The 25,053-nt window shown below is 45.9% G+C and overlaps 1 protein-coding gene across 3 annotated transcripts in view; it reads left to right on the plus strand.

Moving 5' to 3' along the window:
• The window catches only part of MAP1A (microtubule associated protein 1A), a 76,412-nt gene that overhangs the window by 42,747 nt on the left and 8,612 nt on the right, over window positions 1–25,053 (plus strand). The window contains exons 1-4 of one of the 3 annotated variants that reach the window (XM_087877941.1): window positions 9,294–9,433; window positions 13,279–13,361; window positions 13,716–13,856; window positions 14,431–22,249. In XM_087877941.1, the coding sequence (XP_087734067.1) occupies window positions 14,581–22,249 (7,669 nt within the window). In that variant the 5' untranslated portion in view covers window positions 9,294–9,433; window positions 13,279–13,361; window positions 13,716–13,856; window positions 14,431–14,580. Of the gene's footprint in view, window positions 1–9,293; window positions 9,434–11,631; window positions 11,739–13,278; window positions 13,362–13,715; window positions 13,857–14,430; window positions 22,250–25,053 lie in introns of those variants that run through there. The other 2 variants (XM_034435561.3, XM_034435560.3) reach the window with 2 other exon arrangements.

Raw genomic sequence — 25,053 nt, forward strand, 5'->3', positions numbered from 1 at the left:
CATTTAGAAAGTTTAGCATAAAGTTTGGCAGAGCGGAGTTTGTTTAAAACCGCCCTGACTAGTTTTACATGTTCTGCTTTGGTCTCGGTACATATTAAAATGTCGTCCAATAGACCAGGACCCCCTTATACAAATGCTGATGTAGCACTTCATTTATTAACTGCATAAACACTGCAGGAGCTCCTTGTAACCCAAAGGGGAGCACTTTGAATTGGTAGCACCCGAGGGGTGTGTTAAATGCCATTTTCCACTCGTCTCCCTCCTTAATTCTGACACGGTAGTAAGCCTCCCTTAAGTCCAGCTTTGAAAAAAATTTTCCCTTTAGTGAGGTGTGCTAGCATATCTTTCATAAAGGGGAGGGGATACGTGTTCTCCACACTGATCGCATTCAGGGTATGAAAATCAACACAGAGACGTTTTGAGCCATCTTTTTTCTTTCTAAAGAGCACTGGAGCTGCGATTTTTGGTTGGGCTGGTTCGATGAAACCCCTTGCTAGGTTTTTCTCAATAAATGTTCTCAGCTCTTCCAACTCCCCCGGTGACATGTTGTAGATCTTGGGTTTAGGGAGTTTAGCGCTGGGTAAGATTTCTATCGCAGTCGGTGGCGCGGTGAGGAGGGAACTCGTCTGAGGCTTTTTCACTAAAAACTTCAGCCAAATCCTTGTATTCTATGGGTATGCCCTCAGTTGGCATGGCATGACCAGGCATGGCTGTTTCTCAGTTCTCTGCCCCCTCAGTTCCTTTATGTGGCTTCTCAGCAAAAGTCACGTTCATCTGAAATTTTATGATGCCTTGTTTCCAATTGAATTTGGGGTTCCATTTTTTCAGCCATGCAAGGCCCAGAACTAATGGCCATTCCATGCCAGGAGCCACTATAAATGTAAGCATTTCCTCGTGGCTTCCGATGCCTATATGTAGAGGCTCGGTGGCAAAAGAAGCTGGCTCCCCTCCTGCTATTGACCCATCTAGTTGGCAGAAAGCAATGGGGTTTTTCAGCTTTCTTATACTAATCCCCAACTCCCCAACTCCCCTCAAACAATGGGTGCACCCTGAGTCCACTAGAGTGGAGATATTTATCTCCCTGTCCTGGTTTGGGATAAATAGTCTTAAGGGGAGGGTAAGCGGTTTAATTGGTTTGTTTACCAGTGGTTCTGTCAGCATTCTGATGCTGCCATAAAAAGGAGGAGACGAGGCTTGACTTTTCACCTACTTATTTTCTCTGTAGATAATATCCCCTAGGAGATGGGATGGGAGGGAAGACATTCCTGTGGGGTGAGGTCAGAAGCTGGGGAGACTGACTTGGAAGATGGCCAATGAGAAGATTAGAATTGGGGAACGGAAAGGGAAGGGTTTGGGGGTCAGAGGGTTAGTATTGGCTACGACAAAATTGGGGCCAGATCTGTCGTACTCAATAAATGGAATATTTCAGCAAAAATTAATTGTTTGGGAGTGCAATTTATTTGAGATGACATCGAAACCTGACAGGTTCATATTCTGGATCGCTTCCGAATGAGTGTGATTCCTCCTGCTGAGATGCCAGGGTTTTCTCCCCAAAGAGGGGGATGGATGGAAATTCTATGGTCTCCCTGCTCCTCAGGGCAGACTCCTTCCCTTGCCAGCCCGGTTTAACAACTGTAGAGATTCACTTAACAACTGTGGCAAGAAAAATTGTAAAATAGAGCAAAACTCACTTAACAAATGTCTCACTTAGCAACATAAATTTTGGGCTCCATTGTGATCATAAGTTGAGGACTGCCTGTACCAGGAAGACCTACTGAGAGACCAAATTGGCTTACAAGAAAGACCAAATGAAGAACAGAAAAGAGACAAGGGAAGATAAAGGATTTCATGGCCAGTACATTAAAAAAATAGCAGGGGAAATATAGAGACAGAAAGGCTAATTCTGGCTGCATAAGACCAAGCCTTCAGAACAAAGGCATACAAACTCAGAATTGAGAAGACAGCAACAGGCAGTAAGTGCTGCTTCTGCAAAAAAGCTGAAGAAATAGTGGACTGTCTAGTTAGTTGCTCAAGAAGATCATAAAGACTGGCTACTAACAACAGCATAATAAAGTAGCAACAGAAGTGCATTGGAAAATAAGCAAAACTATCATTTGCCTGCAAGCTAGAACTGGTGAAACCATAAAATAGAGAAAGTCTTAGAAAATGAAGAAGCTAAAGTGCTCTGGGACTTTAGAATTCAAACAGAGAGGCAGCTGCCACATCACACCCAAGAGTTAACAACTGTTGATAAAAAAAAGTCTGAATAGTGGATATGGCAGGACTGGGAGACAGCAGAATAGAGAGAAAGAATTGGAGAAGATAACAAAATACAAAAATCTGCAAATAGAAATGGAATGATTGTGGCAAAAGAGAGCAAAGGTAATACCAGTAGTAAATAGATGCCTGGGGTGCATCTTGAACACCATCAACAGGAGCCTGGATAGCTCTGCAGACAAGGCACTGTAATTTAACACCAGCTGTCTGCAATTAAAGTAAGTTCGAATCTTGCCAGGCTCAAGGTTGACTCAGCCTTCCATCCTTTCTAAGGTAGGTAAAATGAGGACCCAGTTTGTGGGGGCAATAAGCTGACTTTGTATAAAATATACAAAAGTATGAAGGCTATTGCTTAACGCACTGTAAGCCGCCCTGAGTCTCCGGAGAAGGGCGGCATATAAATCAAATTTAAAAAAAACCGAACACCAACAAGTTCACCATCAGTCAATTGCAAAAGACAGCCTCAAACCAATAGCCAGAAAACTATATTCTGCTGTTAGGTTATTCCTAGAATACTTTATTGGCCAAATGTGATTGGACACACAAGGAGTTTGCCTCCAGTGCAAAAGTTCTCAGTATACATACAAAGAACAAGATAATATTATCAGTGTACATATAAACATACAAACAGCATGTACATACAGACAACAAATGTACATAGAAAACAAGGTAATATAATCATAAGGTACCAATAGGAGAAGGTAGTAGACAAGATGAGAATAATAATAATAATACAGCCATACTGTATGGGTAAATATCCTTACTTATATGGGTATTATATTATATTATATTATATTATATTATATTATATTATATTATTATAAATATCCTTATTTACATGGGTAAATATCCTTAAACATAAGACAGTGCTGTTCAACAGAGTGATGGCATGAGGGAAAAAACCTGTCCCTGTGACTGGTTGTTTTGACATGTAGGGTCAAACTATAGCAGGGTTCTAAGTGGAGGAATTGAAACAGTTGATGTCCAGGATGGGAGGGATATTTTCTCAGCTCTCTTCCTGGCTCATGCAGTATACTGGTCCTCAATGAAAGGCAAGTTGATTGCAATTATATTTTCTGCAGTCCTAACTATGAAGTCTGTAACTGTCGTTTGGTTGCTCTACCAAACCAGATAGTTACAGAAGTACAAATGACACTCAATAATTCCTCTATATAACTATATCAGCAGCTCCTGGGGCAATCTGAGCTTTCTAAATTGATGCAGGAAGAATATTGTTTGTTGTGCCTTTTTAATGATGATTCTAATGTTAGGTATCCATTTCAAATCCTGGGATGTTATAGAACCCAGAAACTTGAAGGTCTGTACTATTGATACTGTGTTGTCTAATATTGTAAGAGGTGGTAGAAGGGCTCCTCCTAAAATTCAGTTTCTCTAGTTTTAAGCGTGTTCAGCTCCAGATTGTTCTGGCTGCATCACAGGCCAGTTGATCTACCTCTTGTGTACATGCAGACTCAACATCATCTCGAATGAGACCAATGACCTTGTATCAGGGGTGAAATGCTCCGAAGTCTGCTACCGGTTCACTTCGCTACACTTTGCGCTACCACGCAGCGCTGAAAGATTAATAAAAAGGATTAATAAAACTTTTCTAAGGTAAGTAGAATAGCGAGGGGGGGAACAGCTGTGCCACGCGATTTATATTCACTAGAAAGCAGGAAATACTGCTTTTGTCAGAATCGTCAGAAATACTGGTTCATCCAAAATGGTAGCATTTTTTAACTACTGGTTTGCCTGAACCAGTAGCTTTTATTACTACTGGTTTGCTTGAACCAGTCCTAATCGGTAGCATTTCACTCCTGCCTTGTATCATCAGCAAACTTCAATATTTTAACTGAAAGATGCTTTGAGATGCAGTTTATTTTATTTTATTTATTTATTTTATTAAACTTGTATGCCGCCCTCTCTCCCAAAGGACTCAGGGCGGCTCACAATGATAAAGAACACATAAAATTAAGTATTAAAATATAAAAACCAATACAATCCCCTTTAAAAACCCCTTCAGTCCAATCCGGCCAGGCCAAATAGCCATGTTTTGAGGTCACAGCAGAAAGAGCGAAGGTCAGGGGCCATCCGGAACTCCAGGGGGAGCTGATTCCACAGAGTAGGGGTGCCCACAGAGAAGGCCCGCTCCCTGGGAGTCGCCAGCCGACACTGTCTGGCTGACAGGACCCCAAGGAGGCCCTCCCTGTGAGAGCGCACCGGGCGATGGGGAGCTGTCGCTGGCCGCAGATGGTCCGCCAGGTACCCCGGGCCTAAGCCATGTAGGGCTTTATAGGTAATTACCAGCACCTTGAATCTCACCCGGAGGGCAACCGGTAGCCAATGCAGGTCCCGCAGGAGGGGGTGTAACATGAGAGTGTCGGGACACTCCCATCACTACCCGCGCGGCCGCATTCTGCACCAGCTGAAGCCTCCGGGTGGTCTTCAAGGGCAGCCCCATGTAGAGAGCATTGCAGTAGTCGATCCAGGAGGTGATGAGCGCATGTGACTGTGCACAGGTCATCACGGTCCAGGTGGCGCAACTGGTGGACCAGATGAATCTGAGCAAATGCCCCCCTGGTCACGGTCATAACATGGTCGTCCAGAGTCAACTGTGAGTCCAGGAGGATGCTTAGATTGTGTGCCCTTTCTACAGGGGGCAACACCTCACCCCCTATAGCCAACGATGAAATATTCTCCTGGAACCGCGATGCCAGTATCCACAGCCACTCTGTCTTGGCAGGGTTGAGCTGAAGTCTGTTCCTCCCCATCCAGATCTGCACCGGGACATCACGTCGAGGGCATCACTGGACTGATTCGGGGTGGATATAAAAAGTTGGGTATCATCAGCATACTGATGATACCCCACCCCAAAGCCACGGATGATCTACCCCAGCGGCTTCATATAGATGTTGAACAGAAGGGGAGAGAGGACCAACCCCTGAGAGACGCCACACGTGAGGGGCCTCGGGGCCAATCTCTGTCCCCCCGCCAACACTGCTTGCGAACGCCCAGAGAGGTAGGAGGAGAACCATCATAAAACAGTGCCCCCCACTCCCAACCCCTCAAGGCGCCACAGCAAGATACCATGGTCGATGGTATCAAAAGCCGCTGAGAGATCTAATAGGACCAGGACAGAGGAATAACCCTTGTCCCGAGCCCTCCAGAGATCATCCACTAGCGCGACCAATGCCGTCTCTGTGCTGTATCCAGGCCTGAAACCCGACTGGTACGGGTCCAGATATATTGCTTCATCCAGGGCCAACGGGAGCTGACGTGCCACCACACTCTCAACAACCTTCGCAATAAAGCGAAGGTTGGAGACAGGACGGAAGTTATTCAAAATAGCTGGATCCAGGCTAGGCTTCTTGAGGAGGGGTCTCACCACCGCCTCCTTCAAGGCGGCCAGGAAATTCTCCTCACCCACGGAGGCAGTTATCATTGCCTGGATCCAGCCACGTGTGACCTCCCGGGCCGAATAAACGAGCCAGGAGGGACACGGTTCCAGCACACACGTGGTGGTACTCAGCTTCCCCATGATCCTGTCCACTTTCTCGGGAGTAACAGGATCAAACTCGTCCCAAATCACCTCCCCCACTGACTCTGCCCAGTCAGAGTCCAGCCCCTCCCGAATCTGAGCGATCTTATCCCGCAGGTGTTCACTAAATTCCTTGACCCGCCCCCGCATAGGGTCATCCCCCGTTCCCTGATGCAAAAGGGAGCGGGACACCCTAAACAGGGCAGCCGGGTGATTCTCTGCGGTCGCGATGAGGGCAGAGAAGTGAGCCCACTTCACCACCTCCATCGCCACCAGGTAAGATCGAGTAAAAGATCTCAACTGTGATCGGTCAGATTCGGAACGACTGGACCTCCAACAGCTCTCCAGACCTCTCCTCCGATGCTTCATTTCCCGGAGCTCCTCAGTAAACCAAGGAGCCAACCAGGATCCGTGTCGGGTCAGAGGTTGCAAAGGCACAACCCGGTCGAGAACTCCGGCAGCCGCCTTTTCCCAGGCATCCACCAGAGTCTCGACTGGGGCGTGGGAAAGAGAGATAGATAGTCTCAAGCTCCCTCTGAAACCCCTCGAAGTCCATCGGGCGCCTGGGGCGGAACCATGTTGCTGGTTCCGCCTCCCAGCGGCGGGGGGCGGCACAATGGAAGCCCAGCCTAAGGAGATAGTGATCGGTCCATGGTTGGGTAGTTGGCATGCCTCCACCGAACTCACTACGCCACTGATCCAAGATAAAAACCAGTTATTGGTAAATAGAGAAAAGAGTAATGGAGAGAATACACAGCTCTGGGGGATGCCTGTGCTCATTTAATTGATATCTGATGTGACTATGCTGAAATACACCCATTGTTATGGTTTGCTTCTGTAAGGTTTGCAGAGCCACTACAAAAAGCACGCTTCCATTGTTTGCTTTGGTTTATTTTTGCTTTAAAAAGACCATTTCTTTGGCCAACTTTGGCATAGAAAGCACTCAAGATAGAACTCATCTATCAACTTCTGTAGTTCAAGATCAAAAATTGAAGGAGTAAGGACTTGCTTCAAATTCCCATTTTCCCTATCATGGAACACTCAGAATATTTCAAGTTGTGTCCTTTAGACCAACAATTACGGTACATGGCTGAGGCATCTTGTTGGAACATAGCCATCTTAGACTTTTCCGACGACACATTCCAAGTAGGCTGTTTTCCTCTGAGCTGAAAACATGAGGTTTTTTTTCAGTTTCATGCATGACAAAAGACCAGCTCTTAACAAGAATAAAGTGGCTTCTGATTTCTGAGCACATCAGGAAGGCTCACTCTCACATATCTTGCTGCTCTGGCAGCTGCTTTCCTGTGAGTTCTTCAATGAGCAGATCTTCTTCTTCAGTCTGGGCTGGGATGACCCGCAGAGAGGGGCCCTGCCTGATGAAGAACTCGTGCTGGTCCAAAAGTTTTAGTCATTTGGGAGTTGTATTCCAGAATTTGCTGGCTGTATATTGATTCTATTGTCAGCAGTCATGGCTGGTCTGCAAACTGGGTGCACATGATATATAAATTAACTAAATTTATTATTTATTTATTTATTTATTAATCAAATTTCTATACCGCCCTACTCCCGAAGGACTCAGGACGGTGAACAGCCAAGATAAAATACAGATAATACAAATATTAAAAAATCCCTTAAAATTATTAAATATATCGGCCGAAACACAGATTAAAACACCCAATTTGTAAAATCACGAATTAAAAAATTTAAAAATTTAAAAGATGGGAGTTAGGCCAGGCCAGCTTGCTAAAATAGAAAAGTTTTGAGAGCACGGCGAAACGTGCGCAGGTCCGGGATCTTCCGTATCTCTGGGGGGAGCTCGTTCCAGATGGTAGTAATACGTTTATGGCATATCTAAGCAGAAAGCCAAATGGATCAAGTTCAAGATGGATCAAATCTTTTCTAGAATGCAACATTTTGGCCCCAACAGCAGATAGGGGCTTTGGGTATTCTAGTAGGGGACTTATTCCATCAGATATCTGATATACCTATTGAATATTTTCCTTCTCATGCTAACAATTCAAGTTCACCTCCCATAACTTCTGTGTGCTATTGTTTATCTGAGGTCAGTTAAACATACATTCCCTACCCTCCATTGATCAAATTCACATTGCTTTAGCCAAATCCAATTTATACGAAGTGCTACACTTCAAGTGCTACAAATATCAAGTCTATCTTCATATTTGAAAAATCCTGGCCTCAGAAATGAAATGTTCTCCTGCTTATGCTGTTGGTGTAATTGGCCATTGACTTTTAGCCTTTTTCTTTCCCTTGCCTGCCTTCTTCCATGAACTGGAAGGATGGATGAGACCACCTGTGTTTCAGCTTCCTTTGCAGATAACATGATGTAATTTCTCTGGTACAACTTGTCATTTATTAGCAGGGGTTGATGGAAATATCCTCAAGTTAGAAAAAAGTGTACATAATAATGCTGTACAAAAAAGTATTATTTATTTTTTAAATCACCGTGATCATATGTTGACCATTGCATTATTCTCCATATTGGTTTATTGTTGCCAAAGTCATCATCTCATCAATGATTAGAAATGAAATTCTAATAAAATCCAGTTTAGAGATGTATAGAGAATGAAATATTGAGATTATTCAGGAAAACTCTGGGAATCGATACAGACGAGATGTTGCCAGTGTAGTGGACCAAATAAGTGAGGTGCATTACTTGGATTCTGACTTTATTTCATATATAAAATATTAAAGTAGTATATAGGAACATGGCTATTTCTTTACTGTTATCTCCGGTGGCATCTGCATTGAATCCTGCAGGGTGGGGGCTTCTGGTGTTCCTTCAATTCAATCTCTTCTCTGTTGGGACCCCAGAAGCGTCCCTTCTCTGCACCAACGTTCGCCTTTGCAATGAGCAGGACCCCCCCCCGCTGCTGTGTGGGTGAACTTTTCACCCAGGCCCCCGTTTTACTGATTTTATTGTAATTTCTTTATTGTACAAGTTGAATAAATGGCTGCTGCTGCTGTGGAAAGCCAATCAGAGCCGGCGCTGAGGCGGGAATCCGAGTTCGGGTAGCCCAAGCAAAGGCGTCCCGTACCCCAAAAGGACCCTCCGCCAGACCGAGAATGGTCCGCACCAAGTGGACCTTTCGGCGGAAGGCGCCAGACGTCCAGATCCTGAAACTTCTGTCTTTGGGGCGGCCAAACCGGGGGGAAGGCAGCGCCGCGCCATCGGGGCCGGGGAGCGGGACCGCCGCGGCAGCCCAGCCACACTCGGGCAGGCTTCTCCTTGCCGAGGAGCGCCTTCGCGGGCGGGGGGATTTGGTTTTGGGGAACTGCCGGCCAGGCTCTTGAGACCCCCGGCAGGAAGACCGCGGGTCCGTCCGCGCCCCTGCCTCCGCGGGCCTTAGGCCCCCTGCTGCGGCGGAGGAGGGCGCCCGCCTCCGTCTTCTCGCTCGCGGCGCCCGGCGGCGGCAAGCGCGGCCGCGGCTCACAAGGGGTTACGGCTGCCTGGGCGGGCGGCTCCTCCTCCGCGCGCTGACAGCAGCAGCAGCAGCTGTCTGGTGCTCCCGGGCCCGCCGGCCGGCTAGTCAACGCGGGCATCCGAACGCGGGGCGGTGCCGGCAGGGGACCCCGCGAGGAACGTCCGCCGCCGGGCAGGTGAGGCGGGGAGCGCGGCGGCGGCGGCAATTGCGGAGAAGCAGGCGGGCGTCCCCTCGGCGCTCTGCGCATCCAGCCGGCGGAGAAGGCCAGCGGGGCGGCCCTGATGGTCCGGCGCGAGGGATCTCGGCCCCATTAGCCCCCCCCCAGATCTCCCGCGTTGGCGCCTTTGGGAGGCAGGGAGGGCGCAGCGGTCCGCGAGGGGCGCGCCGAGCGAAGTTTCCCCAGCTTCAGCCGGGGAGAGGCGGCACCTGCCCGCCGCCTTCCGGAGCCGCTTTTCGGCCTGCGGGGAGGGCTCCTCGGTCAACGCCCGCCCGTCTCCCGCGAGGAGGAAAGCTAGGGAAGTTGCTGCGCGCGCTCGCCCGGCGCGCCCACTGCGGCAAATTCCGCAGCTGGCGCCCTCTTCTCCGAACGCCCGGCGCCCCGCCCATCCCCGGGGCCGAGCCTCCGGCCTCGGGGTGCCCAGCGGCCTCGGGGACAGCCGGCGCGAGCGGCCGCGGCGGATGCTCCAGCCGAAGCAGGGTCTCCCGGCCGCGGGGCCGCGCCTCCGGGCCCCGCAGCCATGCCGGCCATTGGGGCCCGTCCCTTCGGCGATTGGCGGAAGTGCAGACCCATGAAAGGGTCTCCAGTGAATCGGGCAAAAGGAAGGAAAGGGCCCCGACCTGGAGAAGCCCCCAGGCCTCGGCCCCGAAGGTCGGAAAGCGGCAGGAGGGCCGCCCTTCTCCTTCCCGGCCCGGGAAAGTCACGCGCAGGCAGGCACAGTGCAGCAGCAGCGTTCAGCCATCCGCCGGTGGGCTCCTCTGGGGCCTCCCATCAGGCCCTCAAGGGAAGGCTGGTCAGCGGTAGCGCCTATCTCCAGGGATCAGAGCAGACCTCCCTTCTGGGCTGTCAGGGCAGTCAAAGGGCTCCCTTAGAGAGCCCGGCTCCTTCAGGGGTCACTGACCCACCTCCATTCCCTCATCCACGCAGTCCAGGCCAGAGCAAATTGGAGAGTTTGGGGGCAAATATTCTCCCAAGATCTCAGGGCTGCTTACAGGAGAACCTTCTGCCTCCTCCTAAGGAGGGATCTGGGGCATCTTCCACCGGCAGAGAAAGGATTCTTGCCTAATCACCACAGCAGAAGCTTGGTTATTAAGAGTGCTTCTAGTTTCCTTCCAAATCTCTTTCAGAGGTTTAGAGCTCCAGGGTAGAGCAAGGAGCCCCTGGGAAGAGGGTGCTCAGGGGATCTTTGCAATCCAGAGCTTGACCACTTGCTGAGCCTGCCAAGAGCTTAGAGATGCTTCTGAATCTATTATCTCCTGCCTGAGTAGACCATCATTCCCATTCTTCCCACTCTATGAAGGTTACTGATGGGAGCAAAACTCAGGCAGGTCAGGCAGGAACTTCACATTGTCCAGTTTCAGGTTGCACATCAACCATTTGGTGAAAACAAGATCTAGCTGCTAGACTCTTAGCCACCTCTGTGGAGGTGGGTGTGAAATTTTGTGTGACAAACCCATAATTGCCATGATACAGTGAATTTCCAATCGTTCCCAGAAATTCCTACTTGGAGGTTAATATCCCACAACACAAATAGTTGAAATAACTCCACCAGATGGATGTCCTTCAGCAAGCCATGATTGGGGTTCTCAAGTTTTCTCTAAGCTCAGTGTAGCAGGCTATCCTTCACCATTCATCATCTCCACAAGAGGTCACTGTTAGATTGTCCCAGATGACCATTAGCTTCTTATCACATATTATCAAATTTATAAGTCACCCATCTCCCTCCCAGAGGGACTAGCATTTATCAACAGCAGTCTGGGCCCACTGTGCTGAGGCAGTTTTGTCTGAAAGGGCATCAAATCGCCCATTTCTCTCCCCTCACCACCTCCTGCCAAACCTCACCCTCCAGTTTCTCCTGTCTTCTATTGGTTCCAAGCCAGCCCCAATTGGTGATCACAGATTCAGGGATACTCCTCTGCCACTCCCCCAATTGCTTTAAACATCCTTCCCTCAGGGGAAGGTAATCATCTTCAATAATACCAGCCCATATCAGTACCTCACCTCCAACTTTCTGGTGTCCTGAGTAGAAGTAGAGCTCTGTGCCCCTTACTAATCCAGCCACGGGCCCTTCCATCTTGTCCATCAAGAGTCACTTTCATCTCATCAGTCCCTAAAACCTTTGAAAAATCTGTCTTCAGATATTTCTTGGCCCATTCCTGCCATTTCAACTTATGTGTCTTGTTCAGTGGTGGTCGGGTTTCAGCCTTCCTTACCTTGGCCATGTCTCTGGGCACTGAACACCTCGTACTTCTGAGCACTCCAGGTAGGTTGCAATTGTGGAGTATGACAGCACTGGAGGATAATGGATTCCTAGTACTTTCACATTTGATTCTTCTCAAATCTTTGGCAGTTAATTCGCATCTTTTTTCTCAACACATTTCTTTCTGCCCTGATTACCATTTGCAACAAAACATTTGATGGTTCTGTGATCACACCCCAATATCTTAGCAAAGAGTGCTGCATCCCTCTGAAAGACTTTTTTACAATTTTTGACTTATCAGAGTCAGTTAAATCTTTTTTTGGGGGGGGGCATTTTGCCTGAGGAAAAGAAGCTGCCTAATAATAATAATAGGGTGTTGATCTCCTTAGGTCGCATCCTCCCTCATTTACACAAATACACATCACCTGAATGTGCTTATATCCACTCAGCATTCCAGTTTATAAATTTCCCATTTGTTCAAATAATTTCTGAAGCATGATTAATTATTTTTTTCTGAAGATTGCTCTAGCAAGCTCCTCCTTGCCATTTTTCTAGTATATATCTTATAAACCAAAAAAACAAAAATATCTCAAGCAAGCAAAAGTAAAATACAAGCCTGCCCCACTTTTTTCTTTTTTATCTTTCTGTAGCTTTAACAATTTTCTTTTTAGTAGATCTCTGTAAACTACAACACTAAATCTCCAAGTCTAGTTCATTAGCTTTTTTGTTATGTATATTCCACCAATTAGATGTAATCTTTAACAGGAAACAGAAAGCATTGCCAAGAAGGTCTGGTCTCTAACTGTCTTGGAGCAAATTTATACCAAAGCACTTTTGTTAAAGATACAAGTTATAAAAATAAGTTTTTTTTGGAAAAAAAAAAAAGACTACCCTTTATCCATTTAAAAAGTTCTAAAATATTTTCTTTAAGGTTTTTTTCTTTAAATCAAAGTCTTTTTCTTTCTTTTCTTTTTTTCTAATCCCAAAAGAAGGTTTAGCTCATTGCAAGAAATCTTATCTTTGCTACCAAAAAAATAAATAAATCTGTACCTGTAGATTAATTACTTCCCAGAGTGATTAAGAAATGAGGAAGGTGGAGCTTAATGCCCTATAGGTTACATCAAAATTAAGAGCACAGGTGGAATCATGGAATTTCCAGCAGCTCATCTTTCAAACCCACTGCAAAGCTTCCTTTGCTGTAGTTTACTCATGAGGAGCTGCTGTCCAGAGTGCAATTTATTATACAATTGATCTGACAAGATCACATCAACCAGAAACCACCTTCCAAACAGTGCTCCTTCAAAGATGTCAGCCTGCCATAATTTCCCACCAGAAACCCTGAAAACCAAGTGCAATTTCCAAGTGCATTCTCCAAGTGCAGTTGGAGAATGAACAGGAGAAAATATCAACATGAGCAGTTACAATCAACTCTAGACGTGAAGCTTTCCACCTGAAGGATTCAGAAAAGACCTGGTCATAATAGCCTTGAGTGTTGAAGCAAACATTGCAATTGCAAAGTATTGCAATTGCAAAGTATTGCAATTGCAAAGTATTGCAATTGGCAGATCTATTTGAAAAACAAAACTTCTCTCCTTCTCTCCAGGTCAGAGGACCCTCCACCACCAGAGTGAGGACCTGGACACAGTCATTTTAGTCAATCCTGACGAGTGGAGCGCTGTGTCAGAGGTAAAAATAGACAAGGCCAGCATGTCTGGTTTTATCAGAGTTTCTGCAACAGAACTGTACGATGGCCTGTCAAATATGAACTAAAATGTGTAAATGTCTTGAGCCATTCCTCAAAACTGTGCTTAGCTATGGCATCCAGGCTCTGCCTTCTAAAAAGTAAGATGACCTCCTGCTCTTCCTCTTTATTTAACTGCAATGTATTGATTCTCCTGAACACTGTTGGGTGAATATGAGTCCCAAAGCATTAAAGAGCTTGGCAGGTGTTTCTAAATCTTAGGGGAGGTGGGGCACTTCAAGTTCTGAAAACCCAGAAGTCACGAATAAGAAGCTGAAATCCATCTCTGATGTGAACAGGTCCGTTCTTTGATATGTGACCCTTCTGCCCACAAGCTGCTAGTCCTGTGTGGGCAAAGCTCTGACCAGGGAGGTGATTTGATTCTGCAGACTGGGACTTTCACCTACCAGAAACTCACCGGGATATTTGCAGATCCAGAGGTAAGCTTCATGAGTGGGTAAACTTGGATTCCAATTGAATCAGGTGGCTTTGTTCCCTTGTCACTAGTCCCTTCTATCTTGAATTTAATTTTGGGAGCCTAGTAAATTATTTGTCTTAAGCCATTAGCTACGTTTGGCACTAGCAATTTGAGTTGTTGCGCTGGAGACAATTTTATATGGAGACTTGCCACATGGCATTAATTCAGAAACATTCAGGATGTTTTCCATCATCTAAAATGTATAAGTTATATATTCCAGAGATCTTGAATTAGAAATTCCTTTCAAGTAGCACCTCTTCTGGTAAATATAGTGATTAAATAGCATCTTTATGTGTATAGTTCATATAAATCTAACATAAATTTATGTCTGTATTTCATATAAATTTAATAAATAAACATGTTTCTACTAAAAATAATTGTAGGTTATCCAGGAGTAACAGGCAGATCTATAGATTATTGGTTGATTGTGTAGTATTTTTTTTTAATTAAGATGAATTTGCATAGTATTCACTAAAATAACTTTTGAACTTCATCAAGAAGATTTCATTATTATAACCTGTTTTAAATTCTTGTAGGTTGCCCAGCTTCTCAGTAATACCAATCCAGCTTCTAAAACCTCCCTCACCATATCGTGCTTGGGAGAAGGAGATTGGAGAAATCTTCAACACTCCAGTTTCCAAGACCTTTTTTGCTTGAGAGTTAATCCTGATCCAGTCCTGCCCGAGATGGATGGGATATCTGAATTTGCTGAATATGTCTCTGAGACAGTGGATGTCCCATCCCCTTTTGATCTTCTGGAACCCCCAACCTCCGGGGGATTTCTAAAGCTCTCCAAGCCCTGCTGCTACATATTCCCAGGAGGAAGGGGGGATTCTGCTCTCTTTGCTGTCAACGGATTCAACATTCTGGTTGATGGTGGCTCAGAGAGGAAGTCCTGTTTCTGGAAACTGGTCCGACATCTGGATAGGATTGACTCAGTTCTCCTGACCCACATTGGAGCTGACAATCTCCCAGGTATTAATGGACTCTTGCAGAGGAAGATTGCTGAGCAGGAAGAAGAGCAGTCACAGGGCTCCACTAACTACAGTGACTGGATAAAAAACCTTCTGTCCCCAGAGCTTGGGGTGGTTTTCTTCAATGTTCCTGAGAAGCTTAGAATGCCAGAGTCATCCATGAAGGTCAAAAGAAGCATTGCAGAAGCCAGCCTGACCCTACAGTACCTCAGCAGGCTAAGCATCAAGCCGGAACCTCTCTATAGAGTGGTCACCAATACTGTTGAGCCAATCACTCTGTTCCATAAAATGGGTGTTGGGAAATTGGACATGTACATCTTGAACCCCGTCAAAGAGAGCAAAGAGATGCAGTTTCTTATGCAAAAGTGGACTGGAAACAGTAAAGCCAAGACAGGCATTATCCTTAGTAATGGGAAAGAAGGGGAGATTTCGGTCCCCTATCTAACATCCATCACAGCCCTTGTAGTGTGGCTTCCCGCAGGACCAACAGAAAAAATTGTACGAGTTTTGTTTCCAGGAAATGCACCACAAAATAAGATTTTGGAAGGTCTTGAGAAACTCAAGCATCTTGATTTTCTGAAATATCCTGTAGCTACCCAGAAAGATTTGGCTTCTATCGCACCCTCTTCTGTGCTTAAACAGTCCAAGATTAAACAACGGTCAGACAGTAAAGAAAGCCTCAAATTATCGCTTAAGCCTCCTACAACGAAGGTAGTTGCTGAAGAAGGCTCTAAAGAGATGAAGATGGAGACAGTAAAAGAGGCTAAAACTGAGAGAAAGGGGAAAGAGCATTCTGAAATGCTTCAAGAGAAGCTGGTTAAAATAGAGAAAGTAAAAATGGACTCCAGCGATGCCCTTAAAGCTGAGAAAAGAAAACTTGCCAAAGACAAAGTTGGCAAAAAACATCTGAAAGAGAAAGTTTCTAAACTGGAAGAAAAGAGAGACAAAGAAAAGAAAGATGTTAAAAAGGAGAAGAGGGAGATTAAAAAAGATGATGGGAAGAAAGAAGAAAGGAAAGATTCAAGGAAAGATGAAAAAAAGAAAGAAGCTAAACCAGAGTTGAAAAAAATTTCTAAGCCAGACTTGAAGGCATTTACCCCTGAAGTAAGGAAGACTTTATACAAGGCAAAAGTTCCTGGTAGAATAAAAACTGACAAAATTCGTACCAAAAGTGAAAAGTGCACCACTGGAGAACAGAAGTCTCCAGCTGTGCCAAAGAAACATGACCAGCCTCAAGGCCCACCATTTATGGCTGAGGAGAGACTTGTGATATCTTCACCAGAGGACCTGACCAAGGATTTTGAGGAGCTGAGCTGTGAAGAGCCAAAGGAATCTCATCCTGCATCTGCTCCTTTAGTGGCAGAGGCAGTCTCCAAGCATGCAGAAAGGCAGGACCCCTGTGACCTGGCTACTGAAAAGGGGCTGCTGATATCCAAAGGAATCAGTAGTTCAGGATTTCCTTCTCTGGCCATGCCAGGGGAGGAAATGGCTTCCCCAGAAAGTGAGGTGATGGAAGCAGGCAAATCATCTGAAAAACCCGATGAGAAAGCAACCTTAGCAGAGCCTCTTGGGCAAGAACTGGATGAGAATATGGGAAGGAGTGTTGGAGAATTTCCAGGAAAAGGGAAAGATCAGATACCATCACATAGGGAAGAAAAAACTGCTGCTTCAGGAAGGGACTGGATGTCCCCAAGAGAAGACGCAAGCTTGAAAAAGAAAGATGTGTTTAAAAAGACAGAGCTGGAAGGGGCATTAGAAGAAGATGTAAAGGCAAAAAGCAAAGAGTTAGTAAACAAAGAGCTTCCTCAAATTCAGCCACCTCAAGGCCCATCTTTGCTTTCTGATGGGAAAGGAAAAGAACACAAGACAGAAAGAGTGAACTCGAGCAAAGTGCCTGGGAAGTCACCAGGGATAAGGGAAAGGGAGGACTCTCATCTGGGAAGCATGCCTTTCCCATCAGGAGAACATATTTCCTACATCCAAGACGAAACCATTCCTGGCTACTCAGAGACAGAACAGACCATCTCAGATGAGGAGATCCATGATGAGCAAGAGGAAAAGATGGCACACTTCAAGCCAGACATTGGCAGTTATGACATTGCAGGACCAGACCAGACAGACACCTTTGAAGCTGCCAGTGGGATCCAGACTTTTACAGCGTCTGAAGTTGCCAAAGGGTATGCTGGACAGGAACCTGAAATCCTTGCCTATCCTACAAATCTTGTGGCAGCCCCTTTGGCAGAAGAGGAGCATGTCTCTTCAGCAACATCCATTACAGAATGTGACAAACTTTCCTCCTTCGCCACTTCTGTCGCTGAAGACCAATCAGTTGCATCAATCACAGCGCCACAGACAGAAGAAACAGGCAAAAGTTCTTTCCTGTTGGATACAGTGAACAGCATACCTTCCTCTCGAACAGAGGTCACTCAAGGCCTAGATTACGTACCTTCTGCTGGCACTATTTCCCCCACATCTTCCCTAGAAGAGGACAAAGGCTTTAAATCTCCTCCTCCAGAAGACTTCCATAGTCAAATAGAAAATGAGAAGAAACTTGAAGCCTGCAAGAAAGTTTTACAGCAGCAGCAGCAAGAAATTCCACACTTTGAGAGGCCTTGGCAAGCAGAAGAACATTACGATGCCCTAGTATTTTTACAGCAAGGGCCCCTGGGAGATAGTTCAAGTGAAATATCTATGAAAGGACCTCAAGAAACTACCCTGCTTTTGAGTGAAGCAAATGCACACTTGCTGCAGGTACAACAAGGCTCTGGCGATGCTGAAGATCGCTGCATAAGCCCTGATGATAGCACAGTCAAGATGGCATCTCCCACCCAATCAGGCCCCACTAGTGCAGGGCACACACCTTTTCATCAATCCCCTGTAGAGGAAAAATTGGATGCTGCAGAAGCAGAGATGTTTGAAAAGGCAGCAAAATCTTCTGTAATGGGGATTGAAACAGAAAGACCCAGCAGGGCAATGAATGTATCCAGAACATTTGAAGGTGAGGGAGAGCATCATGAAATCAAAGAGACATGCCTTCATGACATGCCTGGCCTGGAAGCAGCAACCATCCTGCATGCAGGATTTCTATTCTCACCGAATGAAGACAGGAGCCAGCATTTGGAAAAAGAGGAGCTAGCAATAAGTTTCTACCACAAACAAGAAACTATTGATATTTCTGATTTGGATCTTCCCACTAAAGATAACCTTCTAGAGACCTTAAAAGATGTGTCATCTAAAAATGTTGGCACTGCTGAGGAAGCATCCCATGAACATGTTAGGCCTGGGACTGAGGAGTTCTCTGCTTCAGAAATACCTCCACCAAAAGGATGGGGAGCAATTTCAGACATGTCTAGAGATGAAAAATCTTCACAAATCATTAATTTACCAGGGGAAGAAAAGGCATCTTCTTTTACAGATGAAATCCCTGGAAAGACATCACGTTCTGATAATTTCGTCACTGAAATATCTCAAGATGGTTTGCATTTGACAGAAACAGACTTTGAGCAAAAAGAGTCTGCTTCTCCAGAAGATAGTAAATTTGTTCTGAGTCTTCATGAAGAAACCCCTTCATATTTATTCAAAGAAGAAATTTCTCCAAGGGATGCTACACTTCTGCTTATGAAAGAGAGCCCTACTAAAGAAACATCATTGGGCATGCTTGTGGAACAACTGTCTCCTAAAACTAAACAGCAAGCTTCAGCAGAAGAGAGCCCAAGTACAGATGAAAGATCAGAAGCTGATATCAAAGAGGATCCATGCAATTCCTCTTTAAACTTTCAGCAAAGTCCATTTCTAGATACCACCGTAATAAAGCCTTCAGGAGACCCTTTTTGGGAAAATGAAAGATCAACTTCCTTAACAGAAAAACAAACTTGCCAGGAACTGTCTCCCAAACAAACATCTCCAGACTCAAAGTCCTCAAGCTTCACATCAGTGAGCCCAGTTTTAGATAGCAGTGCCTTGGAAGTTTCATCAGGAGAGAAAGAACTTTGTAAATTTCTAGAAAAGAAAGAAAAAACAAATGAACTATCTCCAAAAATAGAAAATCCTTATCTGGGAGAAATAAATTACGAGAAGAAAGTCTGGTTTCCAGAGGTAATGAATGAAATACTGTGCAAAGAACAGCAACTGAAATATGACAAAGAAAAGGGAGAGTCTACATTTTTGGATGATGAGGTAGCTAAGAAGGAAGAAAACATTCACTCTGTGGAGAGGGAAGAGATTCCCAAACAGGATAGTTTGGATGCTGAACATGGCTCCTTTCAGGAAGACCCTGCCAATGAGAAGGATGGCTTTTTATTTGTAGATGACAAGCCTATGTTGAAAGAAAAGGTAGCTCCCCAAGCACATCTTAATCAAGGTGTTTTGAATTCAGAGAAAGCTGAACTTTGTAGCTTTGAAAATAGTCCCTCTTTTGAACTTGAAAGTGAGCCAAAATCAAGTCTGGAATGGGCTTTTTTGTCCTTTCCACACCAGGCTAAGATGTCCACTTCAGTGCAAGGAGAAGAAGAACCTCTCCCTCAATCTAATCAAGTAATGGAGAACATGACCCTGCACCCATCTTTTGACCTCATGAGTGAAGCTATGGAGTCCCAGGAGGGAAAGCAAAGTGCTGATGAGAAATCACCTGAGCATTTTTATGATCGCACAGATGGCAGTAGAAAGCAGCCAAGAACTTCTGCAGCTCTTCTGAACGCAGGTGCAGGGTCAGAGGAGAATAGACAGTTTTATCCTGACCAAGATTGCAGAGGAAGCAGGGATCTTGACATCCCTTCACAAGATGCACACTCCTTTGGCCAAAGCAAATGCTCTGTTTGGTCAGATGCCCTGGACCCCTCCAGTCCTTTGGAGTTGCATGATTCCAAAGTGAAGGCAGGTGAGAAAGGGCAAGAGAATGAAGAGAGGGAACCAACTCCCTACCCTCATGAAAAAACTTTCCAGTATGCTGATGTCTACAGGAGTGTGGTAATGTCTGATGGCCATTCTGGAAAGGATGCAGTGGCCAAGAAAACTCAAGCATTGAGACCTCAGAAGGAGGAATTCCTCTACCCCATTTCCTCCAAAGAAGAGGATTCTTACCTCTCCACTCCTACTGAGAAAGAACTCTCATCCCCGAGTTCACCGAAGGTTACAATGGGGCATTCCTTTAAGTACGCGGAGGTTACTGAGCAGTGTTTGCAGGTTCCACATTCCATGACATCCACAGACACACAGTCTAAAGAAAGCCCATTCCCACCAGAAAGCCCAGTGAACCTCCAGCTTGCCTCCTCTTTGGGAGATACGACAGTCAGGGACATGTTTAATCAGAAAGATCTAATCATCTCCTCTGAAAAGATGAGCCCTTCAGATAGAAAACCCAGTAAGGAGCAGGAATCCTCAACAGGTTTTCATCCCAAAGACATTTATTATGAAAAAGCTGAAAGAGAAGATAGTGCTAGTGACTCAGAACTGGAGAAAGGTGCCAAGGAGACATCAGAAAAAGAATCAGAGTCTCTGATGGTGAAGCAAAAAGAACTCTATACTGTCTCAGAGAAGGTCAACGTCTCTGTCCCAGGGCAAGAAGTCTATGATGGGTCAGTGGGAGAGGGAAGTCACTCCAAGAAAACAGCCAGTGACAGCCTTGCAGATCCCAGCAGACAGGAAGGGGGCTCAAATATGCCACAGGTGGCCATAGAGCAACACTCCAAGGAGGAAGAGCAAAAGGACCTCTTGGAAAAAGCCTGTGATGATGTTGACCCCAAAAGCTTTTTACTTGCAGCCTCTGCTAAAGACAAGGACTCCCCAAAGGGACCCGTCCTCCTTCCTAAAGGGCTTGATTGTTCTTCCGCTGGATTTGAACTTTCCTGCTTGGAAAAGCATGAGCCATCCATTTTGTTCAGACATGAAGCCCACTTTTCCTCACACTTGGAGCATAAATCTCTCATCTTAAACATGCCTGAACCTGCTTTTTCAGGAAAGGGCCAAGAAGATGAATACTTAGAAGTATCAAAAAAGGGGGATTCCCCCTTTGTAGAATTATATGAAGAAGAAGGAAAGCTCCCCTTGTGGACATCCCCAGAGTATCCGATTCACAAGCAGTCATCCAGCCCCCCTGAGGAACCTTTCTCAGGGACCCCTCTCTCTGCAGGGCAGCCTACTGGTGGCAGCCCCCTCCCCAGCCTCCAATACATCTCAGGGACCCAGAGCCCACACATCACACCTCCATTGCTTTCAGAAGAAGCTGCTTCAGATGTGGTAGAGGATGTAGCCTCTGCCAGCACAAAGGCCGGGCAGCCATCAGAAGCCACTTGCACAGTTGGCTGTTGTCCACAGCCAGCAAGCTCTCAAGAATGGCCAGTAACAGCCACTCCCCTTCCTAATGTCCTGGGCAGTTCTTTTCATGGTCAGCAGGAGGCAGGAGCGACAGCTAATGGCCCCACAGAAGTCAGCCTCAGTCCACTCACTTTCTATGATTCATCACCCATTTCAGAAAAATCTAGGGTGGGGGAGAAGCAGGAGGAGGTTTGTGCAAGGCAGAGCCGTCCCCTGTCCCTGGTGAGTCCTTCCCAGGAGGACTTCCCAAATCCTCGGTTGAACAGCCAAAGAGAGGAGCATGGGGACACTTGCCAAGCAATGAAACCAGGCTTCAAAGCCATATCTAACTGTGGGCAGAAATCATATGAGCGTAAGCAAAGAAAGGGTGAATTATCTCCATCATTCATCAACCCAAGTCCTCATGATTCATCAGAAGATAGTGAGTTTTCACAGGTTAAAGAGCCTATTTTGGTAAAAGGAAAGCCACATTCAACTCCTGGTGGCCAAAAACCAGCTACTTCTGCTGTGGAAGAAACTCCTCCCACCTCTGCCAGTGATTCAGGAACTTCTCAGTCAGACTCAGATGTTCCTCCTGAAACAGAGGAATGTCCCTCAATTACAGCAGAGGCAGCCCTGGACTCAGATGAAGATACTGATTATCTCCCAGTAGACAAAGCTGCAGGCAGTTCCCAGCATGGCACAAAGTCTGGCCAGGACCCACAACCTTCTTCCTTGGCAGATCCTCAGCCTCAGCCTCCACATCCAGATGTCTGCATGATGGATCCTGAAATGCTGCTGATAGAGCAGAACATGAACAGACTTGACAAGATATCCAAGAAGGGCCTGAAGGATAAAAATAAAGCATCAAAGAAGCTACTGGGCAAGTCCAAGTCCTCTTCCCCGTACCAGAAAGCTGATAAACCATTACTTAGTCCCATGAAACAACCATCTGACAGGACTTCAAAACCAGGGATGGCCAAGAAAGAGAAACTGCTTAAGCCACCCATGGAAGACCGAGAGGAGGGTTCTCGAAGCGCCCACACCAGCCCTGGCAAGAACCTCATCAATGGTGTCAAAACTGGCCCAGGTAAGAATGAACAGAGGTACAGCAGAGATTGGGAAGGTTGGGATCCTCCAGATAGATGATGACTTGGGCAGAGGAGCTGAGCTTCATCAACCCTTTAGTGCTTCTGAAAGGTCAGCCTCGTTGTCAGGAAGCTTTGTGGGGTCACAAGAATTAATGCAATACACAGCAGAGAATCTGATCGATTCCTCCCTCCTTTATTAGCAATACAGGGGTGGTTACTACTGTCATTTTTATCCATAAAATGTTTTAGACAGAATTAAATTAATTACAGGGGCTAAACAAGCTAGATGCCTCCTCCTTCCTCCATTGCTTTATCTGCCTTTCTGACTACTAGTGAAGCCCCAGTAAAACAATTAAAAGACTTTATTTATGTATCCAAGAATTTAAGTTCACTGTGTCTCCTTATTGGATGCATGTGCAGCTTGCAAGGTTGACAAAAACATGCATTGCAATTTCTAGGCTCCCACTTAGAGTTAAGTCAGGGAGATGATCACCCCGAGCAGCAGCCTTATCCTGGCAGGATGGGATTTCCTCTCTTCAGTCTCCTCAGCTTCTTCTGAAAGCAATTTGTGAGGAAGAAATGCCCCTGGGGTTCCATCTTGGGGCGCAGCAGCCTTCTCTGGACCCTGCTCTGGATTAGACCATTCTTCAGTAGTGTGACATTATCTGCTCTATCTCAGGATCTCCAGCCAACTTTTCTCCCTAGAACGCCAACAGATAGTTTCAAATCTTCCCAGTTCTCCCTCAGTCCCCTACTTGCTAGTGCAGCCTCCCTTTTTCTTATACAGAAAGTTGCCATCTGTGAGAAACTGTTGTCTCCACTTCTGCTAGCTGCCAGCCTCAGTTAATGAAAAGGCTGTGCATTTGACTCGGGACGTGGCAGGATGGCACCCAGGCTTGGGGAGTGCCTTTCTCTCATATACCCCCTCCCTTTGTTTCATTGGTATCTGCATGGCAGAGGGCATTCTTTGGCTCACTTCCAGATCCAGACAGAAAAATCAGCAACTTGGTACTATTTTCCTAATTAATTTTAACTGCAAACCTGTATGGTTGCAGAGTTAGCATTATTTTGTAAGCCTTCTCTTACAGTATTTCATCTTTTCTGACCAAACTGTGACTCGGTGAATTCAAACCTTGCAACCGAATCCTCAGAGCCCACTTGGACGATGAATTCCTTACAGTGTCCTTCTTATTCGTGCTCATTGACATCCATGGATACCATTCCTACCTTACGGCAGGAACCATCTTGAAAATCTAAGCAGGCAGATAGACACTTTTCCTTTTACCTTCTTTCCTTCTTTTAGGGTTTCTTTTCTTCTCTTTGGCTGACCCTCTTTAAAGATGCTTCAGAGGTGGGTTCCCCAAGGTGCTATTTCCAGTTCTCTGGCTACTAGACAGCCAATTCTTCATCTGCCTTCACATCCCAGGATGACATTCTTGAACTCAGAGTGGGTCTGAACCTGGTAGGATTGAGAAAACTGTTCAAAGTTGATGTCTTCTCTATATTAGTTTGGCTATTTTAAATCAGATCCTGAATCCTGACTCACAATTCTCTGATCCCTTTCTGCTGATATGTATGTGATGCAACATCATATTGATACAAAATCTCTTCTTTAAAACTGCCACAGTGCTTCATGTCTCTGCTGAAAATTTAATGAAAATTGTTAAGTGAACCTGGGAACCAAACATGCAACCCCTTCCTTCTGAAGCCATTGATTGTCTGTTGTATTCAAAAACCACCTTCTGGCCCAGTTTTAGTAAAAAGGTGATGCTCAGGTTTGGCTTGGCCATGTTTTGTCCAGTTAGCACAAAAGCTAACCCTCTAAAAAAGCACAGATAGGTAGCTCCTCCTCCTCTGTTTGCAAATCCTGTGGTTGTTAGCAGGAGAGTTAGAGCCAAATTCTGGAGGAGACTAGGGGATGGTTACCAAAAAGGCTGGATCCAAAGACAGCCTTCTTAAGGAAAGGCAGACAAGACCAGATTCTGCTTTTAAAGTTTCAGGTGTAATCCAAGAGAGGTGTTCCAGTTACCATGTCCCCACCTGTGTCCTGCAAAAAAAGCCAGGAGGGGTACGAGTCAGACCTGCTGTGGTCATGTGTCCTACTCACTTCCTTAGAGCCCACAGCCCAAAAATAGCCAAAGCAACACAGCAATGTGTTACTTAGTCAGTGTTCTGGACTCCACCTGGTAAATCTCAGGAGGTTTCTTGGCAAAGTGCTATGCAGAAGAGGCACAGTAAGTATGGTAGCCAGACAGGAGAAATAGGTTGCCAACTGAAAGGCTGCCAGTGCAATGAAGTATGCTTTGCCTTCTTACCTTCTCAATCTAGGCTCAAATCAGAGCTCATACCCATGCTTGTTTAAATTGACTTCTAGTCTTCTTCTACCAGCATGCCAAATGTTACTTTGGTCACTTCATCTTCCATAGCTCATTAGAAAACCAAGGAGGACCTCAAGATCAGTGCTCTCAGAGTTGGGGGCAATTCTGTCGAAAAATGTGGATTGCCTCCTGATGCCAGAGGCCAACCAGGAAATCGACAGAACTGCCTGGCAATTCACTGGGAAACTGCTGAAGCCCTTCCCCCCCCCATCAGAAACCCTCCCTCGTGCTTTTGCTGCCCTAGTTCCTGGCTGCCAGTGAGTCTCAACTGGGCCAGGAAGTTTAAAAGGCTAGATAGAAGGCCTTCCAGATCCAGACCAAAGCAAATACAAAGTCCAAAGTGTATCCACCCAGAGATTACCTGGGGTAAGCCCAGGTCCTAAATTCTGCCCCAGGGCATGAAAAGTGAGGTCAAAGACAAGGAA

This window comes from Pantherophis guttatus, chromosome 13 (assembly GCF_059756535.1).
Source record: "Pantherophis guttatus breed Tessera chromosome 13, ASM5975653v1, whole genome shotgun sequence".
Classification (NCBI taxonomy): domain Eukaryota; kingdom Metazoa; phylum Chordata; class Lepidosauria; order Squamata; family Colubridae; genus Pantherophis; species Pantherophis guttatus.